At 50.9% G+C, this 24,176-nt stretch overlaps 2 protein-coding genes across 9 annotated transcripts in view; one reads left to right on the forward strand and one right to left on the reverse strand.

Moving 5' to 3' along the window:
- Positions 1-237: 237 nt before the first annotated feature.
- C7H9orf152 (chromosome 7 C9orf152 homolog) lies at positions 238-6,351 on the forward strand. The gene is made up of 2 exons (XM_041764535.1): positions 238-457; positions 3,105-6,351. Exons 1-2 carry the CDS (start codon positions 274-276, stop codon positions 3,629-3,631), a joined length of 711 nt encoding a protein of 236 aa, XP_041620469.1. The 5' UTR covers positions 238-273; the 3' UTR covers positions 3,632-6,351.
- Positions 6,352-17,907: 11,556 nt separating this feature from the next.
- Positions 17,908-24,176, reverse strand: part of PALM2AKAP2 (PALM2 and AKAP2 fusion) — a 331,425-nt gene continuing 325,156 nt past the window's right edge. For all 8 annotated transcript variants that reach the window (XM_041761309.1, XM_041761307.1, XM_041761308.1 and 5 more), the window contains one exon: positions 17,908-21,921. In XM_041761309.1, coding sequence (XP_041617243.1) covers positions 21,823-21,921 — 99 coding nt within the window. In that variant the 3' untranslated portion in view covers positions 17,908-21,822. The remainder of the gene's footprint in view (positions 21,922-24,176) is intronic.

A 24,176-nucleotide genomic window follows, 5' to 3' on the forward strand; every position in this document is an offset into this window, starting at 1 on the left:
TCTCCCCCTCCCCGCCCTCCTCCCTCCCCACCCCCCTTCTTGCTCCCCCCTCCTCCTCGCTCCCCCTCCCCGCCCTCCTCGATCCCCCCTCCTCCCTCCCCCCCGCTCCCCCTCCTCCTTGCTTCCCACCCCCCTCCCTTCTTGCTCCCCCCTCCTCGCTCCCCCATCGCTCCCCCCCCCCTCGCTCCCTGCTCCCCGCCCTCCTCGCTCCCCCCTCCCCCTGGCTCCCCCCTCGCGCCCCGCCCATCCCTGTTTGCTCTGCTCCCGGATCCCATGCAGGGACTGCCCTGCCTCTGCCCGGCCCTGCGGCACTGCTGGCAGCGGGGGCCCTGCTCCATGGCCGAGGGCTCGGGCACGCAGGCCCCGGGGAGAGAGCCCCCGCTCGGCGTCCAGGGCCTGCGAGCCCAGTACTTGAGGCAGCAGAGGGCCCAGGCCCAGCTGGTGGTGCTCCCGAAAGGTAGGAAGGTAGGGCGTAGGGCCGGGCAGGTGCTGGGGGCAGGAGTGGGGGGCCGGGGGAGCGGCAGCCGGGGAGGCCTTTGGGGGGGGGTCAGAGCCGGAGCAAGGAGGCCTGCGTCTGGGCAGCTCCTGCCAACCTGGCCAGCTGCCGGCTGCACCTGACCTCTGCTCCCCCGTTCTCACCTGGCTGGCCTGTTCTTCCTGGTGCCTTGGGCCCCTGCTGGGCAGGTGGAGCGATGGGAGCTCTTCCTGGTTGGGTCTCACCTCCTGCAAAGCTGGAGAAACGGGCCTCTGGAGAGAGCCGACGTGGCGTTCCCAAGAGCCTGGGCAAGGGAGCCCGGGGCTCAGGGACTCAGGAGGCACCTTGGCTCAGGACGTCCTGGTCACAGTCTCAGACAACTTCCCAGGAGGCTTGAGCCGCAGAAGCCTCGGAGGGAGGATGCCTCTTCCCTCTGGGAACTCCGGCTTCATTCCTGGAGGAAGGTAGCGCTGCGGTTCGGTTCCCTCCCAGCCCTTCCCTCTACCAGAGGAATGAATGGGTCAAGGGAGGGGGAAGGTCACGGCTGGGCCCAGGGTCTCTGTGGCTCTTCTACACTTCAGGACTCACTGGGTGGCCTGCCCTGCACTAGGCCAGCTGGGAAGGTATGAGGGGCCAGAGGGGCATCCATCCCGGACAGGAAATGTGTGGCCTCTTGAGACAAAAGTGGCACCACCCGGCTGAAGGTGCCCGGCTCCCGTCACATGTGCTGCTGCCAACCAGGGGGCTCTGTATGAACTGAACCGGCACTGCCTGGTGGCCCCCATCTCTGCAGGGGGTACACTGAAATGTTCTTGAAGCCCTGGTTCATCCTCAAAGGTCTTTAGTCTTTCCGTCACTCAGCACACATTTATTAAACCAATACCAAATGGAAGTACCAGGCTTGCCAGACGCAGCGTTGGGACTCACAAACCCATGTAATGTGCACATCCCAAAGACAGTCAGGCTTGACATGTCCCACAGAACAACCCCCCCCCCCGGCCCATCCCTCCCCTCTGGCCCTTTCTCCCACCCACTGGGCGCCCTCCTCCCCTCACTAGCATCCTGGGAGCAGCGAGGGCAGGTTAGTGCCAGAGGGCTGGTCAGGCACTGCTTTGGTCAGGGAAGACTTGGGGCCCCCAGGCCAGGTCGGCCACTCAGCAGGATCTGTGTTGGGGGCAGGGTCCGGGTGCGCCTCCCACTTCATCTTTCTCCTTGTCCTCTGTGGACCCCAGGCTGGGAATGACAGCTAGGGAGGCTCCTCTCTGCATCCAAGGCCTGCTTGGTCCCCTTGGCATAGTGGAGAAGATACTAGTTCCTAGATTGTCCCATCACGTCCCCTCTTCCTCTGTTCTCAAAGGGACACAGAACGTTTTGGCTCCTTGTAAAGGTTTCCACGTTTGCCATGCTGAGAACCGTGGGGCAGTCCTACAGCGGGAACAAATTTCCAGTCGTTCCCCCCTTTGCAGAGACATGGCTGCACCTGCCCCCACTCCCTTAGCCTCCCAGACCTGGTGATCAGGGGGGTTCCCTCTGCCTGGACCCCTCCACCCCTGCCTGCACTTTGTCCTGTCCAGGGCCTCCCGCAGTGACAAGTGCCTCCTACAGTGACAAATGGCCGGGATGCTCAAGAGCGCTCCACTGACAAGTCGGAGGCAACTCCAGGCTGGTCACAGACCTTCTCTCTTTGGAACACCTTTGGGTCATTCCCACAACCCTCTCAGCCACCAGGGGTTGACAATAAAGTGTCAGGTGCCACGAGGTGGTAAAAATAGGTCCTTGAGAAAGAAGACAGACGTCACCTCACCCCTGCAGCCAGGTCAGAGAAGCAGGAGGTAATGCGTGTTCCCAGAACAGTGTCCGTGGGATGGGAGGAGCCCCCAGCCCTCCAAGGAGCTGCTTCCAAATACAGCTCCTCCCTCCTCCACCTCGGGTGGTAAACCCATTCTTGGAATCCCAGAACGCAAAACCCCATAAGTTAAGAGTAATCTTTTCCACTGGCGAGCCCGTGTGCATCTGCACCATTGTCTCAGCCTGAACGCTCGTTCCCTGGCTCTACCTTGGGTTCACTCCTTCACTGCAGTGGAGACCCGGAGTCTGCTATTAAACTCTGTTCTGCTTGGGTTTTTCTTTATTTTTGCGGGGGGGGGGGGGGATTCTTTATAGCATTGGTTACCACCGGCTATTTTATTATGATATATTCGCTTGCTTCCTGTTGTCCCAGCCCGCTAGAGCATATCCACGAAGATGTGGCTGTTGCCTCAATGTTTACTGCTATTTCCCCCCGAACCTAGAATAAATAATGCCTGGCACATAATAAATGCTCAATAAATACCTGTTGAATGAATGAATAATTGTGCGTGAGTCTGTGTGTGTGTGTGTTAGAGAGAGAGAGAGATTGTATGGATGTGAATGTGTGGGCAGGGGAGGGAGTGTACACGTGTGAGCATGCAAGTGGGATCATGTGTGACCCACGTGTGTGTACACACACATGCAATGCGATGGTACCAGGCTTCCTTGACCTTTTGGGATAGCATTCCTTCAGCTCAAAAGCTCTGAGACACCCCCCCCCCCAATGAGAGGTGCCCACGTACGTTCCAGTGGTGACCCTGCTTGTGACTTGCTTTGTCAGGAGGGTACACGCCCGCTCCTGCTGAGTCCATGGTCAGTCCTGTTTGGATTAACAAGGAGAGAAGGCGTTCACTGTCCCTGGAGGAGACGGATCCTGAGGCAGAGGGGATGCGGGAGGAGGCTGACAGAGGCTGTCTTCAGGCTCTCGAGTCTCCGTGGAACACGCACCTAGAGATGTACCGCTGGGTACAGACCTTCCACCAGGAAACCGGCCTTCAGGTAAAACACAAGGCCAAGCTCATGGGGTCTGAGCAAAGGCTCCCTCAGGAAGGAGACCCAGGCTTGTTCGAAAACAATCAGATGACTCAGCAAGGGACCACCATCCCCCGAACAGCCCGGCCAGAATGTCAGGTGGGCCGTGCCCAAACAAAGGCAGTGGGATCTGGCGTAAATGTAGGCATTCAGTGCCCTCCTTCCCTAAAGAACCCAGGCAGGTCTGGAAAAGCAGCTCACTATCCATTTCCCCAGAGGAAAACTCCTAGGATCTCTCAAACTGCCAGGAAGCTGGGCTTGTACGGCCCAGCCTGAAGCTCTCTGCTCAGCCAGTGTCTCAGCGTTGAAAGCACCGGTGGCCTCATCAAAGAACCAGGAGACGGAGCCACAACTCAGACCTCTAGCTATGAGCCAAGACTGGACTAACTCAGTTGCAGGGATTTTGAACTTCATGGTGGACATAGGGTCTCGCCCTTTAAAACTGAAGAGCCCGCCTAGGCCAGATGGCCCATGGTCCAGGATGAAAGAGCGCTGTGCGATCAACGTGGCCTTATTCTGCTTGTCTACGAAGACATCGCTACAGAGCCCTAGATGCCCACTCCTTGGGAAGGCCCAGTAGGACATCTTCTCCATCCCTAGAAATGGAAACTTTGAAACGTGACACAGGCACCCTAGCCAATGGAATGCCTTAGCAGGGCCCCGGAATCAATGAGTGTTGGGCATTCTTGTTTCCAGTATCTTCTGATGATCTGGAGGTGAGCTCTGAGAATTGCCTTTTTCTGGTTACTGTGCCTGGAGGCCAGCTCACTGAGAAGGCACCACATTCATTGGTAGTGACCATATTACTTCAGCTGAGCCTCCCAAACTGTGGTCACTCAGGGTTTAAAAAAACCACCCTACTATTTTGTGTGTTTAAGGGCGTTCGGGAAGGGTGGCCATCTCTTCCCTCTCACCGAGACTGCACGTTCCAGTGTCACCACAGGTGTATTTCCTTCTCTCTTTCCCTCTGTTCCTCACCCCCTCCCTCGCTTCCTTCCATCCATCCCATTTGTCTGTTTTCTTACTCTCCCTGCCTTTCTCTCTCCTACTTGCTCTCTCCTAATTAAGTTCTTATAAACACTGCTGGTCATTGAAGATAAATAGTAAGAGGAGCCTAAGTAGGAAACCAAAAAGAAAAGAAAAGAAAAAAAAAAAAAAGAAAAAGCTTGGAAAATATGTCTTCCCCACAAACACTTTCCTTTTCTGCCAAATTTGAAGCACCCAGATCTTTCCCTGGGGTATTTTAAACTTAGGACAAAGTAAAGCAGGTGTTACTTAGATAATGGGAAGAAAGCAGGGCTTTCCTGGTTAATGTGTGACTTTATTAACAATATTTAAACACACCGAAGGTGCCTTTCCCTCACCTCAGATAATATCTCTGTAAAGTTTCACTTGTGTTTCCCTGTTTTTCCCCAGTGGTGATCCAGTCTTGCCCATCTACACCCAGGGTTGTTAATGAGGTGTGTCGTTACCTGGCAAAAATACGAATGTGCCTGCTTCTTGGATCACCCAGAAACTCACTCCAATTTGGGGAATTGTTGCAATTCCTTTTGCAAAAAATAAGAGCCACTGGGGGTGGGGGGGAACACAAGAGCACAAGAGCCACTGTTAATTTTTTTCTAGTCTAATGAAAAAGGACATTTTCTGAAAAGCCCTTGTCCTTTGCTCCGTTTTAAAGAGGATCGCCATACGTAACCCCTTTTCCTATAACATATCAATCGGGACAGACTATGTTTTGCTCCAGAAACAAACCCTCAGATCTCACAGCAGGTGCTTTTCTTCACTCCTGGAAGGACCATGTGCATTTGGGCAAACTTCCCAAGGCAGCTCTCCTGCAAGCGCTGCCAGCAGTTCGGCCTCATGCCACCTGGAAGACCAATGCTGGTTTCCCTAAACGCTGTAGCAGGAGAAGAAAGTGCACTACTAGTCCTGGACTGGCTTTCAAACCTCTTGTACTTACGTTTCATTGCCCAAAGGAAGTTCCGGGTCCTCTCTTCCCATCAAGGGTATGCAATCATCCCATGTGCCTGGAAGGAGAGCAGGAATAGGAAAGCCCAGGTGAGCAGCACTAAGGCTAGCACGGGTGGATAGGGGCCAGGTTAGAGTACAGTAGGAGATTCCATCCTGAGTACAATAAACAGCCATTTAGAGATCTACACGTGAGACTAAAATGATTTAATTTGTCTTTTAACCAGATTACTCTGGTTGTTCTATGGAGAAAGGGTTGAGGGTCACAGTAAGAGGCAACACCAGGGAGAAAATGGCCAAGTACAGTGGGAAAGATGCTGTTAGTTCAAGCTAGAGGAGGAGCCGCAGAGATGGGGCGGGTGGGGGGGGGGGCGGAGTGGATACACTGGATACGAATTTTGGAGCTAGAGTCATTAGGATTTAAGGAAGGAAGATTCAGTTTGAGGGATCCTGAGTTTGAGACGTTCGTGAGATACGCAAACGAAGATACCAAATGGGCCGGTGGATGAATGCGACCAAAGTTCTGGGCGGGACACGAATTTAAGTGGCACGAGTGTGCAGAGGTACTGGAAAGGACGAGGCAAGGCGAGCTCACCCATGCAGGGTGTGGAGAGAGGACGGGGTCCGGAATGAGTCCTGAAAATGCAGTTTACTTCGTTGAAAGAACTCTAAGGATCTTTCCATCCTTCTTTAGGAGAAGCAGGAAAGGAGGAGGAGGGACAGTGAAGGACCCTGACCGGGGAGTAAAGGAGAGCCAGGACGGTGGGGTGTCACAGACTTTAAGAGGCAAGACATGGGACAGGTCACTCCCCTGACCTCACCCCTCGCACTCATCCCTTTTCTAGATCCATATTCCACAATCTGAAGTTGCTTTTTCTTGAGCATGGGTTTACAAGGCCAGAGCCCTGGGGCGCCTGGGTGGCACAGTCAGTTAAGCATCAAGACTCCTGATTTCAGGGACGCCTGGGTGGCTCAGCAGTTGAGCCTCTGCCTTCGGCTCAGGGCGTGACCCCGGGTCCGGGGATCGAGCCCCCACATTGGGCTCACAGCGAGGAGTCTACTTCTCCCTCTGCCTGTGTCTCCGCCTCTCTCTCTCTCTCTCTGTGTGTCTCTCATGAATAAATAAATAAAGTCTAAAAAGAAAATAACTCTTGATTTCAGCTCAGGTCATGACCGCAGGGTTGTGAGATCGAGTCCTGCATCTGGTTTCATGCTCTGTAGGGAGTCTGCTTAAGATTCTCTCTCTCCGTCTCCCTCTCCCACTGCCCCTCTCCTCTCTAAAAACTAAATACATAAAGATAAGTAAATAAAAAGCCAGAGTCCAAGGGGCTATGCCCAAGGAGGAAAACATTTTAGCCAAGAACAGGCCAGGTCAGTGTCGTCATGTTCAGGTCAGAGCCAACCGCCTGCCATCAAGGCCAACCAGACAGGATGGCGTCTGTGCCCCAGAGGCCTGGCCTTCCCTGGGACTGAGCTGCTCTCATGCTGAGGGTGGGGCTGAGGATCAGGTGTTCCTACCAAAGCCTGAAGGGACACAGGGCACGGGCAGGGCTGGTTTGGAGTCTTCCCTCTTCCCACCAGGGTGCTCCTGCCAAGAGCATTAGGCCAGCACTCTCCCCTCCGCCTCCCAATCACACTCACACTTCTATCAAGCTCTAGGCTGGTGCACCTGCTCGGGTGCAGCTTAGTGTGGGACCCCCTGCACCTCTGATCCTCTCTCTCCCGTGCTGGGCAGGACTAGAGCTACCCTCTTCTCGAGCACTCTCAACTGTGCTAGCAGAGGAAGAAGCTTCTGGAAACCAGAGACCAGCCAGCTCATGTCATCGTGAGTCCCACAGCAGGTCTCCCAGCCTTCCGACCACAGCGAGGACCCCCCACCCCACCCCGACGTGGCTGCTGGTATGGGCGTCAGTCCTCTCAGCACTGCCACTGGGAGACGTGACCTTGGCTGAGTGGCTGAGCTCTCTGAGACACACACGTCCTAGTTGGAACAGGAGGTGTCAGCAGCCCCCCAGGGGGCAGTCACTTCAAGCTGGTTCCCTAACTTCATCCCAAGTCTTAACTCACACTCCAGTTAGACCCACTGACCTCCCTCCCTGCCCCAGAAGGCCTGACAGCAAGCACTTTTAAGACCAGGGTTGAGGTGGGGGTGGGGGGACATGGTGCCCTTGTTCACACAGCCCTCTCTCGTTCCATGGGTACAGTCTTTTCGCATCAGGGTGGAAGGCGCAGAGTGAGCACAGATGGCTCCTTATGGGATTGGCTGTGGTGCCTTTTGGGGCTCTCTTCCCTTGGCTGTCTACAGTGGCCCGGCTCAAGGTCTGTGGGCTTGGTGTGGACGGCTGGTGGCCCCACAGGCTCCTGCAGGTGAGGGGACTCTCTCCCACCCTCTATGCATCAGGTCCACCTCGCTTTCCCGGGTGGCCGGGTCTTGTCTACTCTCTGCTGGTGCACCTGGGGCCTGTGCCACTCCCGCACCCGTGTCCCACCACCACCTCTGCAACAGGACGTGGCCTGCTTAAGCAAACGAAACCCAAGCCTGTAGAGCCTCTAGGTCACAAAATTGCAACCTAAAGGACGACCGGTCACACATAACCAACTAGGCCTTGGGCTGTAGCCAATCAATAGCTTCCTCGCTTCGCTTCCCTGTCTGCCCTATCAAAGTCTCTCCCTGAGCTCTTGATGGGGTTCCCCTAACCACTTGTAGTTTGGGGCTAACCGGATGTCAATAGATTTTTGCTCAAATAAACTCTTTCAGTGTTTGCTGTGCCTCAGTTTATCTTTTAACACTACTGTGTTGCATTACTTCCTTCTAATTTCTTCCCTCAATTTATTCTGTATCAACATAGCTGGGGAATCCTCTTGAAATATTTTTGACTTAAAAAAAAAAAAAAAGGGGGGGAAGCCTGGGTGGCTCAGCGGTTGAGCACTTGCCTTTGGTCCAGGGTGTGATCCTGGAGTACCAGGATCAAGTCCCACGTCAGGCTCCTTGCATGGAGCCTGCTTCTCGTCTGCCTATGTCTCTGCTGTGCCCTCTCTCTCTCTCTGTGTGTGTGTTCCTCGTAAATAAATAAAAATCTTTAAAAAATAAAAATAATTTTTTTAAAAAAAGAAATATTTTTGACTTGATAACTGACAGTGGGGAAATTGGTGCTTCTCCCGGGAGGCCAGAGAGAACCCTGTGGCTTTTTCTAAATACTGCTTCTTAAAACTTAACCCTGCGCCAGCCTTTGAGACATTGGTTACCACACTTTGCTCGAACATTCCTTTAGATCTCTTCCTTATTATTTAGGAAGACCCAACTGACCCGCCATCAACATTTTCCATCTGCACATCAGTTCCTGAAATGTTCTTTTTTTATTTTTTTATTGCTGTGATTACGTTTCCCCCACAGCTAATGAACAATATGCTTCCTGGAAACAGTGTTCAAGGGACTGAACCTCTCATTTTATTTCTTGGCTCTGGGTTTGTGGCAGTTACATTAGGATTTCCCCTTCACTTCTGTCCAGAAAGACAATCCATGCACTATGTATTATTAAGCCTTTTATCTCCCCTTTGTCTGTTCATTGATAATTGACCACCTGGCTGTTTTAATCCACCCCCTGAATTCCCCAAATCCGGGATCATAACCAAGGCTGGGCAGCATGCCAACCCCCCAGCCTTGGCCAAGAAATGGAAGAAGGAAGGGGAAAGGTGCTGGTGGCAAACAGTGCATCGTCTGCCAACCCAAACTCCAAGTGCTTTTTAAGCCTGAGCTAGCCCCTAGGATCAACAGGAGATCTAGGTCAGCAAATATTGTCCCAGGGTAAGAGCTGCCCCCCTTCACAGGAAGCGCAGTGCTCTCTTGGTTGGAGGGTCCTGAGACAGCCCGTCCCCGCTCCTGCACTAGCCGTGGATTCCTGCTCCTGCCCATCCTTCCACTTGCCAGATTCTCCCCACAAACCAGACCCTTGCTCACTCTTTTTAAGGTTCTGCCCACAGCACACATGTGGCCACCCTCACAACCAGAGGACTAGGGGAGGTTGTCCCCCAAATCCCAAGCTCCTCTCTGCTGAGCTCTACCACATGCTGGCAAGATCCACGGGAAGACCCCGGACCAGCCAAGGACCATCACCAGTCCCCAAAGGGTGTGTGTGCAAAGGAGACTCCATACAAGTGCTCACGGTGGCAAACCCTGGTGAGTTGGCCCATGAGTGAGCCGTGGGTCCCCTTCGGCCCCTCCAGCATTAGGCGCTCACCTGGACTGGCCCAGTTCTCCGAGACCGTGCTTCCCAACCCTGACTGCACAAGAGAATCACAAGGGGACTTGGAGAATATCCAATTAAATTACAGTCTCTGGACTAGGGCCAGAGCATTGATATTCCATATCTTTCTTTTTAACCAAGGCATAAAACATGTATAATGTGGGAGGGGCACTAATCTCCAGTGTGTGTCTTAAAGACATACATATTTATACATATAAATACAAACTTATTTTCACTCAGAGATACACACACACACACACACACACACACGCACCATAGATCAAGATAAACATTTCTAGCATTCTGGAAAGTTCCCTTCAGCCTCTTCCCAGTAACCAACCATATTTTCCCATGGACCTTTTTCCATTTTTGGCCTTTGGTGGCATTTGCTTTAATTTTTCTTTGTTAAATCCTCACTTCCTCTTTTTTTTTTTTTTTTAACAGATGATTGTCTAGACCAGCTGGTTTTGAGCGGGGGCACTTTTTGGAAGCTCCCCCTGATGATTCAGATATGTGGTCAGCAGTCAGACCCACTACCTTAGGACCCCATGGATTGCAAACCAGAGGCTCAAAGTTACTCAAGGGACAGAGGCTTCTCTGTGGGGCCAAGCACAGCACTTGTAAGAATCTTCATGTGCCTTCTCCTTTGGGTCCCACATTTCTTCTACTTGACTTCCTAAGGACAGGGAGCAGGGATGGGGGCCGTTCTATTGCCCATGCCTATTGTATCACGCCAGCTTTGTGCGTGGGAAGATCCTACATCTGGGGCTCTCTAAAAAAGAAAGTTGACCAGAAGGATCATTGATCCTCCTACAAATATGCAGGCCCAACTGTATTCTATTCTAGGGTAGAGTTATATGGGGAGAGAACACTTTGGACTTCCTCTAGGGCCCACCCGGGTGTCCCTTCCATATATGAAACCAGAAACCTATTGGTCACTTCTTGCTACCGGGTTTTATAATTTCAGGATTCTTCTTGACACGAACTAGGAGCCATACACAGACAAGAATCAACTCAGCGATTATACTTAGAACACTTCTGGGCAAAGTTCTGGAACAGTTTGAGCAAAAAGCTCCCCAGAACACCCTCTGTGGTATTTCTCCAGGGAAGAGGAGTGTGGGCAAAGAGTTATTTTCAGAGTGTTGTTAGGACACTTAAAAAAACTTCAGAGTGATTAACTTTGGAGCGATCGGGGGCACCAGTGGTAGTGGTACCCCAGCCGATCACCTAGCTCCATGGTCTGCAGGCCAGCAGCATTAGCTTCACTGGGCACGTCAGAAATGAGGATAATCTGGCCCCACCCCGACCCACTGACCCAGAAACTCTGGGGGTTTCTTAGCAGTGTGGGTCTTAGCAGGTCCTCCAGGTGATTGTGGTGGAGTCTCATGGGTCGCGATACAGGCTGTCCCCTGCCTTCATGTGTGATTGGTACACGGGTGTCACATTTCCTAGGTTTCCTCCTACAGATCTCTTTCAGCACAAAAAGACCCCTTCAGTGACCCAACCCCTTGCACAGAGACATTGGAGACTTGCCTACTGGCTCTGGAGGGGACAGGGAAGAAAAGTCACTCCTCAGGCCCCATAGGAAGGGAACAGAGCCTCTTCCCCTCTGTTCCAACAAGCCCCGTGGCCCAGTAGCCCTGAGTGGCTTGCTTTCTGAGTCCAGACCCAGACGGAGCAGCACGGCTCTTGGGCCTCAGTCATACACCTACTCATAGACCATGAGCGGTGGGGCCCAGAAGCCCAGTCATGGGAAGGGCAAGACTAAGTAAGAACCACTTGCTACAACACTCCCCTGGGTGAGCCTGGAGGAGTCCGGCCATCCCCATTCTTAATACCTTCAGTGCCCGGCCACTGGAAGGAGTCGGCTTCATGGGTGTCTCTAATGCCGAGCTGGTCCCCTAGGCACGTTGTGGCTTCGTGGCCAGCCCTAAATGGTCAAAGCCCTACAGTTCCCCCCAAATCAGATACATGTCGCAAACCCAATTACCATGACTATGTGCTGCTACTGGGACAACTCTCCCCCCACCCGAACAACTCATGACTCCGTGGTTAAAGAACATCGCTCATCTGTAGGGCCTGCAATTCAGAGAAGGCAGCTCAAGTGCAAGCAGAGGCCTGACCTAGAGACCCTGCAGAAGGCCCTATTCGACCGCCCACCCCGGAGGGAGACGCAGGTAGCATGACTTAGGGACGGCCGAGCACCGGCAGCTGGCTTTCATGGTGGGTGACTGTCCTAGTGGCTCCCCCGTCCAGGCTGACCCTTGTCGTGAGGCTCCACGAAGCCTACCAGCCCTGCCTCCATGGTACGTGGGATCTGTGGGATGTGGGCGTTCGAGGGGCATCTCTGTGGCACAAGGAGGCAAGCGTGATCCTTTGTGTTAAAAGACAAGGGAGATCCTGATTATTCCTCTCATCTGTCCTTGTCTCTTCCTCCTACAGGTTGTGCTGTTGTAAGTCCAGAAAAGGGGGACGTCTGGGTGGCTCAGAGGTTGAGCCTCTGCCTTCGGCCCAGGGCGTGACCCCGGGGTCCCGGGATCAAGTCCTGCAGGGAGCCTGCTTCTCCCTCTGCCTGTGTCTCTGCCTCTCTCTCTCTATCTCTCATGAATAAATAAATAAAAATCTTTTTTTCAAAAAAGAAAAGTCCAGAAAAGGATAAACTAGATGTGGACTATGTACTGAGAGAGGATATGCAGCCCTAACCACATTTGCAACAGGCCTATTCCTTCAGGCTACATGTGGGTTTTTCCTTGCCAGCTTCTGGGATGGCAGCAGAAGTTCTAGCAATAGTTTCCTGGTCTCTAGAAGCCAGTCGACTGTCTGTCTTGATGCAGGCAAGCCCCAGCCGCCGAGGACAGTGCGACACCCCTAAGCTTTCAGTAAAGGCCTTTACTGCGTTTTACCTCTTCCTAAAGCCGGACGGTGCCCTGACAACAGGTCCTGGGGGCGGTGGGGGAACAGGATGAAGAAGACGCCAACGTAACTAAATCTGCCCTCGGACCTTGAATAGCTCCCCTTGGACTATGACATGAGAGACAAGTCACCCCTCTTTTTTCAGACCCTGAATTAATTACTGGGTCTCTTTGTTGCCAGCCTAGCTTTACCCCACCCCGTGCAGAAGCAGACACCTAGAATCGCAGTGATTCTGTAAAATGTGCATGTGCACGTGAACAGTAGGGGCCGAGGAAAACCTGCCCCGGCCTAGAAGCTGCAGAGAAGCTGGAGAAGCTGCAGAGAAGCTGGAGAAGCTCTGAGGCCCAGCAGAACAGTTGGCACGACTCAATAGGCCCTGGTGACCAGTCAGAGGGCAGGCCGCGTGCCTGGCTGGAAAACCCCCAGAATTTTAGCACATGTTGGCTCTTAGTTAGTGACAGTGGTGGCCTCTAGCAGCCGGCCAGGGCCGCACCCATGGCCCCACCTTGGTGGACGCACCCAGCTTCCTGCTGGCGCTGGCCTGTGCTGCAGGCAGGCTCTGTGTCTGCGGGAAAGCCGGGCTGGGCCTGCACCAAGCCGGGAGGTGCACCTGCTGCGGCATCTGGGGGACGCCCAGGGACGTCGGGCAGGTGGGAGCAAGGCCTGGCCCGCCCGGGTCCGGATCCTCCTTGCACCCCCCGCTCACGTCACCTGCACCAGGTCATTCAAACTCCCTGAGTGGGTTTCCTCCTTTGTAGATCGGGAGGATGCAGGCCCCTCGGGAAGCAACGCAGGGAAAGGGCCGCGCCCCCGCACGCAGGCGCCTGCTGCCATCTGGTGGCAGAGCTCAGTTTTGCACCGAAATGGACGTGGAAGTAACGGGCCACGTTTGACCGCCCTGTGGGGTCGCACACGTGGTGGCTCCCATCGTGGCGTCTGGGGGTGCGGCCGTGGGCACGATCTCGGAGGATCCCAGCCTCGGGGTGGGAGCGGGAAAGGTCCGAGTCCCCGCCAAGGCTCTGGGCTGGGGATGCCGCTTTCACTTTGGAGGCCGCTGCCACCCGGTGGCCGCACCGCGTACCTGCAGGCACAGGTGACCCCGGAAGCGAGGCTCCCCCTTTCCCTGGATCAGCTAAGCCAGGAGCAGCCCTCCTGGCCCTCTAGGGAAGCGCCTCCCTCCGCGTCTCCTGGCCAGGTTCTCAGCACCTGTTGACCCTCCACTGAGGACTTCTGGAATAGTCCTGGCTTCTGCTAAACACTTTTCCCTTGGATCTCTCGCTCTCTCTTGCCCAGAAGATGACCACAGTTATAAGGGTCCTACACTTAGAAGAAAACTTAAAAGCATGAGATAGTGCAGGGGCTGCACAGGAAGGCCTGTATGGACACATGGCCTGACTTTGGAGCCGCTTTCGACCCACATTCCCGACGCTAAGAGCCCCCCCAGTTCCAGTGGAAACCATCCCAGGTGTGGACACATGGCCTGACTTTGGAGCCGCTTTGGACCCACATTCCCGACGCGAAGGGCCCCCCCAGTTCCAGTGGAAACCTTCCCAACAACCCTGATCTTCCCTTGTCCTTATGCCACAGGCTTTGACACACAGGCCCTCACCAAGTGCTTGCTGGCTGAATGCACCTGCACCAGGCACTTCTAGTCATCCCCCCACAGCAGCTCCAGAAGTCAGAAATCCAACCTAGAGTACGCCCATGACCAAAGATTCCACGGAAAGAGTGGTGGGCCCCAAGTCTGAGGTCCCCCACATGGTGCCCAAGGTTTATCACAGAGACACTGACACTAACGATGGAGATACTGTACGTCGCGGGCCATTTTCTGCCCCATGGGCTCTCTGGTGTCACCTCTGTGGTCCTCCCAGCGACCCCAGCATCCCCTCCTCTCCTTTCCCCTGCCCCAGACCCTGGCGACAGCAGTGGGTACAAGACCAAGCTGGGTGGTTTGGGCACCTGGGACTGAGCACGATCATCAGGAGCAATGGCCACAGTCCCAAGTCCCTGATTGTCACCTGTGGCCACTGGCTCCGAAGAGCCGCTCAGTGGACGGCTCTGTTAGTGGGGCTGTGGCTCCAGACCCCTAGGTTACCCCTTGTGTTTTCTGATCACAGTAGTTTTGTTCTCCACCAGTTATTAAATATGCAGGGATTTTGTGAACCAGCTGCTAAAAACGGTCGGCATCTTGGCATCAGCCGTCGTAGGACGATTCATACCACAGAAATCAGCAAACCCTTATAAAGCCAAACGGAATGACCACGGCTTCATCTCCCACAGATAACCCTGTGACGTGTTGGGGTTTTGTCCGTTGGGGGCTCTTTCTCAGCGAGCAGCGAGTAGGGGCTAGAACATGCCTCCCTTGCAGCTTTTGCATTCCTCAGTTTACCCAAAAGTTTTAAGAGCTGGGCCTGCTGTCAGCCAGAGGGTTGGAGGAGGCGAGCCGAGAGAATCAGAGGAGTAACCGAGGCCCCCCTCGCCCCCCCACACTGCCCTCTGTCTCCTGGGACCCGCGAGATGGACCAGTTCAGCCCCTCAAGGCGTTTTACTCCTTTCCTTTGGCGGTTGCCCCAAGCACTTTCTGGACAGAGTCAGATCATGAGGCCAACACAGTTCTCCACCAGACCAGTGATTCTCAACCTTGGCTGCAGGTTAGAAACACCTGGGGAGCTGCTAAAACGTGGCCACGTTTGGAGCCGTGTCTGAGCCCAGTTAAGACCGACTACACATCAGAGCATCGGGGTGGGGGAGGCCCAAGTGCCAGTATCTTAAAAACAAACACCCCTTGATGTTAGGTGCGGGGCAGCCAAGTTAGGAGCCACAGCACTGGACAGTGAGGCCCCAGGCTCGCTGCCTATTAGTCTCCTGGGAGGCCTTTGTTGGTCCTCATGCCTGGGGGGGCCCGCCCAGCCCAACTGAATCCAAACTTGAAAGCTCTCCAGGTGATTCAGCTGGAGCCAGAATCGAGAAGAGCTGCTCTAGACCCAATAAGGATCACCTCTTACTTTGTAGCTCATCTCCAAATATGCAACCATGTTAATAAAAAATAAAAACAAAAATAACAACAGAAAACTAGGAAGGGGCACCTGAGTGGCTCAGTGGGTTAAGCATCTGCCTTCAGCTCAGGTCATGATCCCGGGGCCCTGGGATCGAGGCCTGCATCGGGCTCCCTGCTCAGAGGGGAGTCTGCTTCTCCCTCTCCCTCTGCACCCCCTGCCCCCTGCCTCTGCTCTCTCCCACTCTCTCAAATAAATAAAATCTTAAAAAAAAAAAGCACTAAAGTTACGGAATCTTGATATTGCTATCACTCCACACGATCAAAACTTCTTCCAAAGGTCAAATGAGTCCCTTGCTCTTGAGCCTGAAATCAGAGTCTGAACATATACAGATGGCACACTACACTCTCTTTACATTTTCTTCTTAATTGTAGGGTGGGGGACTCTCGAGAGTCGGAATGGAATCAAAGCTCTGCTTCGCCCAAGCCCACAAAGTGTTGAGGGGGTGTGCTGGGCAAACGCACAGAAGCCCCCAACAAATATTCAAGACAACCCAGCAGCACATGTGACTCTGCAGCGTATGCATCATGCCTCAATTCCCCAGTTTTCAAACGTAAGTGCCAGGCCCAGAGCCTATTCATTACTCACTCCACATCGGTGATCCTCAGACTGAGGTTGCTGCACTAGCAGCAGCAGCAGCAGCAGCAGCTCCAGGGAACTAGTTCGAAAATTCTGGGGGGCTGCATACGCCAGACCCACCGAGTCAGCAGTCCGAGGCCCGAATCTGTATGTAACGAGCCCTCCAGGTGACAGAGACGCCTCCCCAGAGGCGCGTCGCCGTTACCAGCTGAGGACACTGCAGGGGGGGGAATGTGGTCTAAACGAGGGGGTGGAAAAAAACCAAGCACGGGAAAGAGAGATTGGAGATTTTGCTTTCCTGGGGGTATCCGCACATCTGGTCCAGTTGTGCGGAGCCCCCCACCTGTGAACTGAGAACAAAGCATCCAGATAATTCCCCCATCGAGGTTAACTGCCACTGAGAACACTAGATCATGGCAGGATTAAAAAAATATATATTATGCAAACTTTCTTCTTTCTCTGAAAGAAAACATCCAAATGCTTGGGCAGCATCTTGAGACTGCTAATGGGCCATCTCCAGGGATTTTCTGAGGCCCTGTTCTTCGTCCTTCTGTCATCTTGTGCCTTTCAAACCTTTAAGTCTCCCCTTGGATGTCCCATTCGTCTTTGTGTTCCTAACAGCCCAGTTCTGAATTTTGTGTGGGTTCTGCGTAGGGAGGGACACAGTCGCCGCACTCTTCTGTGGCATTGGAATCCCAGAATTCGAGTGAGCGATGCTCTCCAGGGACTTCATGGCCTCGTGTGTCCCACAAGGATGGTCTCTTGGACGCCAATGACTACAAGGGGCGGGGAACCTGGGGTAGTGACGGTAGGTCTAGGTCACGGGCAAAAAGCCTGCACACCCTGCCACCTACCCGATAGTGGTTTCATTGCCTCACCTTGGTTTTGGGGGAAGTGTCCTCAGTGGGGATCCTTGAAGACCCCTCCCACCCCGACTACCCCAGATCTGCACCCCGTTCTGAGTGCCCAGCCTTGTGTACCTGGATGCTCCGGGCTTTGCCCGGCACCCTCAGATGTTGTAGTGATGGATGCCAAGAGGACCAGAATCCAGAACTGACCACAGCTCCACTGCCCCAGAAGATTAGAAGAAGCCCCATACGCTGGGGGAGATGGAGGAAGAGACCCCCAAGGAGAAGATGGGGTGGGGCGGGGGAGGAGCAGGAGACAGGGGGTCTGGGGTGCAGGTCATGGTGAGGGGCCAGATAGGGCAGAGAGCTGGCCACTGAGGCAGCAGTGAGGGAGTCGATGGGAGGGCAGGAGATAATTTGGGGAGGAAGCTCCCTGATCTTCATATGCTCTTTAAAGTCCGAAATTCTCCATTCTTCAGAGGAGAGCCAAACACAGGCGCCGGGCCTGTAATAATAAAAACCAGAGCCCAGGAGCCACATGCGAAGCTTGAGTTTCACCATTTGTCCTGCTGTTGGCCCAGCCACCCCTTTGACTTTGGGGTCTGCCTACCTCACCAGAGGCACCCTGTATCACTTCTGGGGTCCTGTCAGAGAGGTTTCTAGGCTCTGGCCAGGCCAGTTGGATGCAGCATCACCAAAAGGGGCAAGGGTACAACCTGTTACAGGGATGCCCCACCAGCTAGTATTGCTTTGGGTTTTTTAAATTTTGTTTGGTTTTGTTTTTGTTTTTTTGGTTCCAAATGTGCAAGAAGCAGATGCTGCCCACAGAAGCCAAAGCCAAGGACGCCTGCGTGTGTCACCATGTGGCAGATCCATCTTCCAGCCTCCCCCCACCCCCAGTCAAGCAAGTAGCCATCATTTATAAAAACACAGCGCACACTGGGTTTTAATGAGAAAATAACTGTATACTTGCATCGAATGCTTCACGATCACTATAAAACCAAAGCAGGATAATAACATTTAAGTGGTTAACATACACAGGAGAGCCAGATACAGAGTATAATTTTCAAACACAGTATTGCTACTTCCCTCCCCACCCTCCTCCTCCGAAAAAAAAAAAAAATGTCATTTGGGTAAAGGGCAACACAAAATCAAAATTGGCAGCTCACTCACTGAATGCTTAAAATTCAGGAAATTGGTTCTGTCACTAAAACTGGATATATTCACCATCTCTAAACACTTAGGCTATTTTTTTTTCAATACATAGTTTAATTACATCCATTCTTTAATTGGAAAAAAATGTTTGTCTTCAGAGACAAGAGTCAACACCGTTTTAGAGTTTCTTGTTACGCTTTATTACGTGTGTGTGTTGTGTATATATGTGGACACTGACCTATATACTGCTTATATGTCATTGTCTAGGGTGGGCAGCATGCAGAGGTGTAAAGAGGCAAGGAAATTGCATTGTGTCATCCAAGTAGAACACAGCCCAGCCTCCTACCACTGACAGACCCTGTTTCCATAATTTCTGGATGAGAAAGCCAAGGCATGTCAGTAGTTAATCAGCTCCCGAGGAAAGTGAACATCTATAAACACTGTGGGAAGGAACACTTTCAGGGAAGCTTTTAACATCTACAGAATCTAAACATTTGTTATAGTTGAGATTAACAAGCTTGCGTGCTATTTGGGGGCAGGGACGAGCATCAGAGGCCCATTTTTTTTTTGCTTGGACAAGCCTCTTCCTCTTGATGAGATTAGGCAGGAATGACTCTCCTCCAAGGGGTCGGTTGCGCCTTCAGAAGGTTAAAGGGGCTCATTTGGGATCCCAGAGCCTAGCACGGTGCTATGTACAATGGCCAATGTTTTCTGAAGGAGTTAAAAAACTCAAGAGCCCAGAGAAAATCTGGCTCTTCCAAGGGAACTGTGATTTACACCTTAATAGGATCATAAGTGAGTGGAGCAAGGAAATAGCAGTCGTCAGAAGGCAGCAGAGGGAACGAGCAAACGCTGGAGATGTAGGGGCCGTAGTTAAGCAGCTTTGTGACTGTGAGAGGGTCACGGACACTCTGCATCTGTTGCCTTATCTGCACATGGAGCACAGGCCAAGGGACTCGGCTCTAGGACTCTACGCAAAGCCTAGAGTCATGCTTCTGGTTCAATCAACTGCGGTCAACGGCCAATGGGTCTGCCTCTAAAGCGATTCCATGAACTGTGTGGCCTCCTAAGCTTTCCCATCAGCTGCAGATCCTCCTTTCAAATGTAGGTTTAAGGTGGGTGAACACATGGCTTCCTTCAACACAGAATAAAAAAACTGTAGGTTGGTCCCGGGGGCAGCTGGGCCTGTTTCCTCTGGTGAAAGATGGTGTTGGTCTCTATCACGTCTGGCTCACTAGCAGGTGCAGAGTCGGTCCAGAAAACACGAAGCGGGTTTCATTTTTCGTGCCACTCATAAAACCACTCTGCTCTCTGGCCATCCTTGCTACCTGCCACTGTGCCCCTGAGCCACACAGGAGCTCCGGCCCCTTTGGCTTTTCAAGTCCCGTGGCTGCCTGGCATGGGAAGGCCGGAAATCCTCAGGCAAAGCAGCCTTCCTGGGTCCTCTCATTTCACCCATTAGGACTTCCCATCTAACACAGACCTCATTTTCCTGGGAATGTCTGTCTCCATGCCAGCCTCCCTCACTTGAAAATGAATTCCTTGCAGCAGGGATCTTATTTGGTTTGCGTCCCCAGTGGCTAGCCTATATGGTTGAGTCTTCCTTCAGAATGTTCGGGAGAATAAACCATATACAGATGGTGCCAACTACCCGTCTCTAGAGTTTGGCTTCAAATTGCAGGTTCCCTTGGCAGTTTTAAAGGATCCTTGTAAGTCATCAGACAGTTGCATTTTTACTCTATGCCCACTGCTTGTCTGTGAATAAACTTTCCCCCTAAAGTCAACACTAGTCTATTAAAAGAAGCGAAGATAATGTGCCTAAAATCTACATACAAACTGTTGTGGCATTGCTACTTGTCAGGATAACATATCAGAGCCTATGACATAACAACATAAAAACAAAAAGGAATTTTAGTGAGGTCTGGCTTAATTATTGCTTTTCTTTTTTAAAAAAAAATCATAGTTTTAAAACAAATAGAAAAAAAAAAAAGGCTGGTCAGTTTTTTTTTTCCTCATGGCCAGAATTAAAAAACTTTTCTCATCCAGAAATTCAGGGCACCCAATTATTGAATACCCTTATCATATTGCTTTAAATGACAGAAAGAGTAAAGCTGGCATCCTCTACAGTATACTAAGCTATGAATACAAAGCATGAGAATAAATATGGTACTTTTCTAAATGTCAAATTACAAAACCGCTCAAAACTTTGCAATTGTGACTCATGCAAATACCAGGTTAGGTCAATTTAATATTACAAATACTGCATCAGGTCGGTGCCTCTATATCCCTTTTCATAAAAAAGAAATTCTCACTCACTCCTGACGCTGGCAGACAGCTTTGGAGGAAATAACTGTACACCCTTGTCCCATGTTCATTCTGGAATTTTAATCCTTGTACACACACTTTACCCAAACACACAAAGGCACGTGCGCATGCGCACACACGCACACGCACACACACACACACACACACACACACCATCTTTAGGATTTGTAGCTGATTCCAAGCCTGCATTTATATTTCTATTCTATATTTTTTCTATCATCCTGAAAAACGCTGGTTGCTCAGCAAAAATAGTATCTCTTACTTCCTTATTTTCCTACTTTCTCCCTCTCTGTTTCTCTGTCTACCTTCATGACCTTTCCTTTAACGTGTCCTTTCTGATTGATCCAAAATAATCTATCATTCCTCCTACCAAGGTCCACTTTATAATATAAAATATAGTTATAAACACCTTTTTATTTTCTGTCCTCTGCCTCTCTAAGGCAGCGTTTGCCCTTTTTTTAATTATTGCCATTCTAAAAATACCCCTAACCATCTTGAGCCAAGCCATTGAGTGTGTACAGATTTTATACATGGATATACTCCCCCCATCCCATCATAAAAATAGTTGCCCGCTAAATATAGTTTTCATATGAAGAAACGTAACTGTGAAAATGTGTTCTCATAAACAGCAAATTAGTCAATACTAGAAGCAGACGAGATCCTAAAGCTAAAATAATCCATTTGGTTTGGCTTTCTCCCTCTTTCTCAACCCCCTCGTGTAGAATAGATTGTGTTTGCAACATGAAGAAACATTGTCTTAAAAATGTGGATTTTTATGTATTGCCCATCATTAATTGCTCCCAATTAAAAACAATTCAATGCAAGAAAAGTGGAATAATAAGTGCCTCTTGCAGGCAAATAGAGAGCAACTTGCATTTCATTTTATGGCTGCTGGAGGAAACAGAGTGATCCCAACACCTCTGATGCTGTGAGTGAAGGTGGGAAACCGATGCAGGGCGTATCCAACGCCCTGTAGACTGCACCAGCGTGGGCTCTACTGCTCTAAATGGCCCTGTTACCAATGTTTGTCCTCATCACCCAGCGAGGCTGGTCTTAGTTCTGCCTGTAGCAACCATGTTGATTTGCTTGTTACTGCTTTGTCCTTTTGGATCAACTGTGGATTGGTCCAAAACCCAGGTGATTCTTCGAGGCTCAAAAAAAAAAAAAAAATTCCTTTCTCTTTTGACTCCTGGGTGTTTACAGAGTTTGATGGGTGGGCTTCTTTTCATCGTTGGTCATTGCAGCTTCTGGTCTACATAAGGATTGTGGAGTTTGTTCGCACTTTAATAAATATTCCATTAAAATGCTTCGATGTGTGGATTTCTTGGTTTCTTGGTAACCCAAGCACCAAAGAAGCTTCCTGGGCGGAAGGAAGTTTATTATTCATGGTCCTCTTCCTCCTGGTTGGCATAGATCCCTGCCTCCCAGCGCAAGGCCAGTGCGCTCTTTCTTCGATTAACCCGTGTGGCCTCAAGGACCTGAAGAGAGAGGGAAGAAAATTAATCAGAGTTCATGGATGTTCTCTACGTACACAAACCAACTTCTCCGTGTCTTTCGTCCTTTCCCTCTCAACAGCATCTAAGAAACAGAAAATAATAGTGTCTGGTATGGCCAGGAGGTAGAAGAGACATGGCAAATAAAGCAGGGAGGGAGGGTCTGGATATGCATTCATTCCATAGCCAAATTTCATTTGCTATTTGACCCATACTTTTCAATAGAGAAAGATTTAATTTCCCTAAAGTGTTCTGCTGGGTTTTTTTCTTCTTCTTCCTCCAAATTTTCACTTAAATTCTAGTTAGTTAACGTATAGTGTAATATTGGTTTTGGGAGCAGAATTTAGTGATTCATCACTTACATAAAATACCCAGTGCTCATCGTAACAAGTCTGCACATCTTTTTGAACTAGACTTTACTCTGCCTTAAGTCTTCTGATAACACAGTAGGTCTCTGCATGTTATCTGATCAGTGCTGTCTGATGGAAATGTTCCATATCTGTGTCATCAATATGGTAGCCAGTGAGCTATATGGCTATGGAGCACTTGGAATAATAAGGCCAGTGTGGGTGAGAAGCTAAATATTTAATTTAAATTAATTTTAATTTTAATATCCTCACGGACCTTGTGACTACTATAGTGAACAGCACAGCTATCGATTAACCTTAGTCTCTTTGTAAACTAGCAAACCAGAAAATAATCCCAAACAACTGGACCAGTATAGATTCTATCCGTCAAGCTTCGTGGACTTACACAGGCTATGATCATATTTATCATAAAAGTCTACTTTGGTAGAACTAAACTTCCAAGAGAAACTAAGTGGAAAGAAAAATACCTTCCCAGGCCAATAAAAAGCAATCTGAGCATAATGATGCAACATCAGGGCCCAGGTTGCCTAACAAATGAAATGCAAGGTTACAATATCAAGGACAGGTAGGCTCACCACCATTGGGGTAAGGCCTCCCTCCCTCCAGTTCACTACTAGAATAGTCTGTAGACGCCAGGGGGAAAACTTTAGCCAGTCTGTTCCCGCTTTGGTTCGATTGAGATGAGATCCAGATGGATGGCATTCAGGTTGCCAACATATGAGAAATGGCTCGATTTCATGACACTGCATCACAAGCAAGCCCATGCATGCCAACCAATTAAATTATGGTGGCATTAGCTTAAGAAGCGCAGTTGCTGATTTTAAAGAAAAATCTAGCAGAGTCGACACAAATTGACATCCAAACTACAATGAAGGCTTTGCTTATTCTAAGAACAATCATTTTGGCATGGAGCAGAGATGCAGGCAACTCTAGAGAAGCAAGGAGATGCAGGTTGCAGGCAGTGCTGGGGCCAAGGCACAAGCAAGTTCCGGGTAGATTCATGGTCTAGGGGTCCATCTCAACCTGCCTCTTTGGACCTCTGACAAATGGATGGACGTCCCAGACTTCCAGTGTGCTTTCCCCAGTGCCCCCAGCAGGGACAGCCAGACCTAACAGGTAGGATGCACTCAGCCACGTCTCCTAAATGAATGTTCATTGTTAAGCATACAAGCCATGTCATAAAGCATCTTGCATGTAAGCATACCATGGTCACTTATTCAATATCTAAGAATAAGAAACCAGTAGGAGCAAAAAAATGCTTCCAAGTCTGGTATAATTAAGTAGAGGATTCATCTAGAAGGTCAGTGCATGGTAACACGTTACTGAGAAACAGTACAGGACTGGAACCGGAAGCCCTGACTTTCTTTTCCATTCCATCTGGAACACGTTATTCATGACATCTTGCGTCTCAACTTTCTTTATCTGTAAGATGGAGACAGCACCTGCCCTGGGACGCAGGCTTTCTCTGGAGACAGTGCTGACTCGTCTGAAGTCCAGATAAGTCTAGATGTAAATCTTAGTGACTGTGTGACCTTAGAAAAGTCACTTACCCTGGGCCTCAGTTGTCTTCTATACGAAATGGGAGTAATAAAAGCTACAGGACAGAGCTGGCCCGAGGAACAAATGAGGCAATGTATGTATGGCAGAGCTCCCAATGCTCTGCAAGTTTTCAAATAATTTTTGCCATCATTATTGGAGGGTGCTTTGTAAACTATGAAGTGGTATTCAGACATAAGGCACTTTTATAAGGAGCTCTATCTACACTGTTGTCTCCAAGTATACAAGGCTTCTAGTCATGGACTGGCTCAGGGTGAAGTCATTCCACCTGATGGCTTTTTGAAGAGTCAGAGGCCAAGCTCTTGGAGAAGGTTT

Source organism: Vulpes lagopus, chromosome 7, assembly GCF_018345385.1.
Source record: "Vulpes lagopus strain Blue_001 chromosome 7, ASM1834538v1, whole genome shotgun sequence".
Taxonomy (NCBI): Eukaryota; Metazoa; Chordata; class Mammalia; order Carnivora; family Canidae; genus Vulpes; species Vulpes lagopus.

What these genes read in the sequence shown, in the direction of transcription:
- C7H9orf152 (XM_041764535.1), top strand. Translation starts at nt 274, where the DNA reads ATGCAGGGACTGCCCTGCCTCTGCCCGGCCCTGCGGCACTGCTGGCAG. An exon ending in GCTGGTGGTGCTCCCGAAAG is followed by an intron (nt 458 to 3,104) that starts GTAGGAAGGTAG and finishes TTGCTTTGTCAG; the next exon opens with GAGGGTACACGCCCGCTCCT.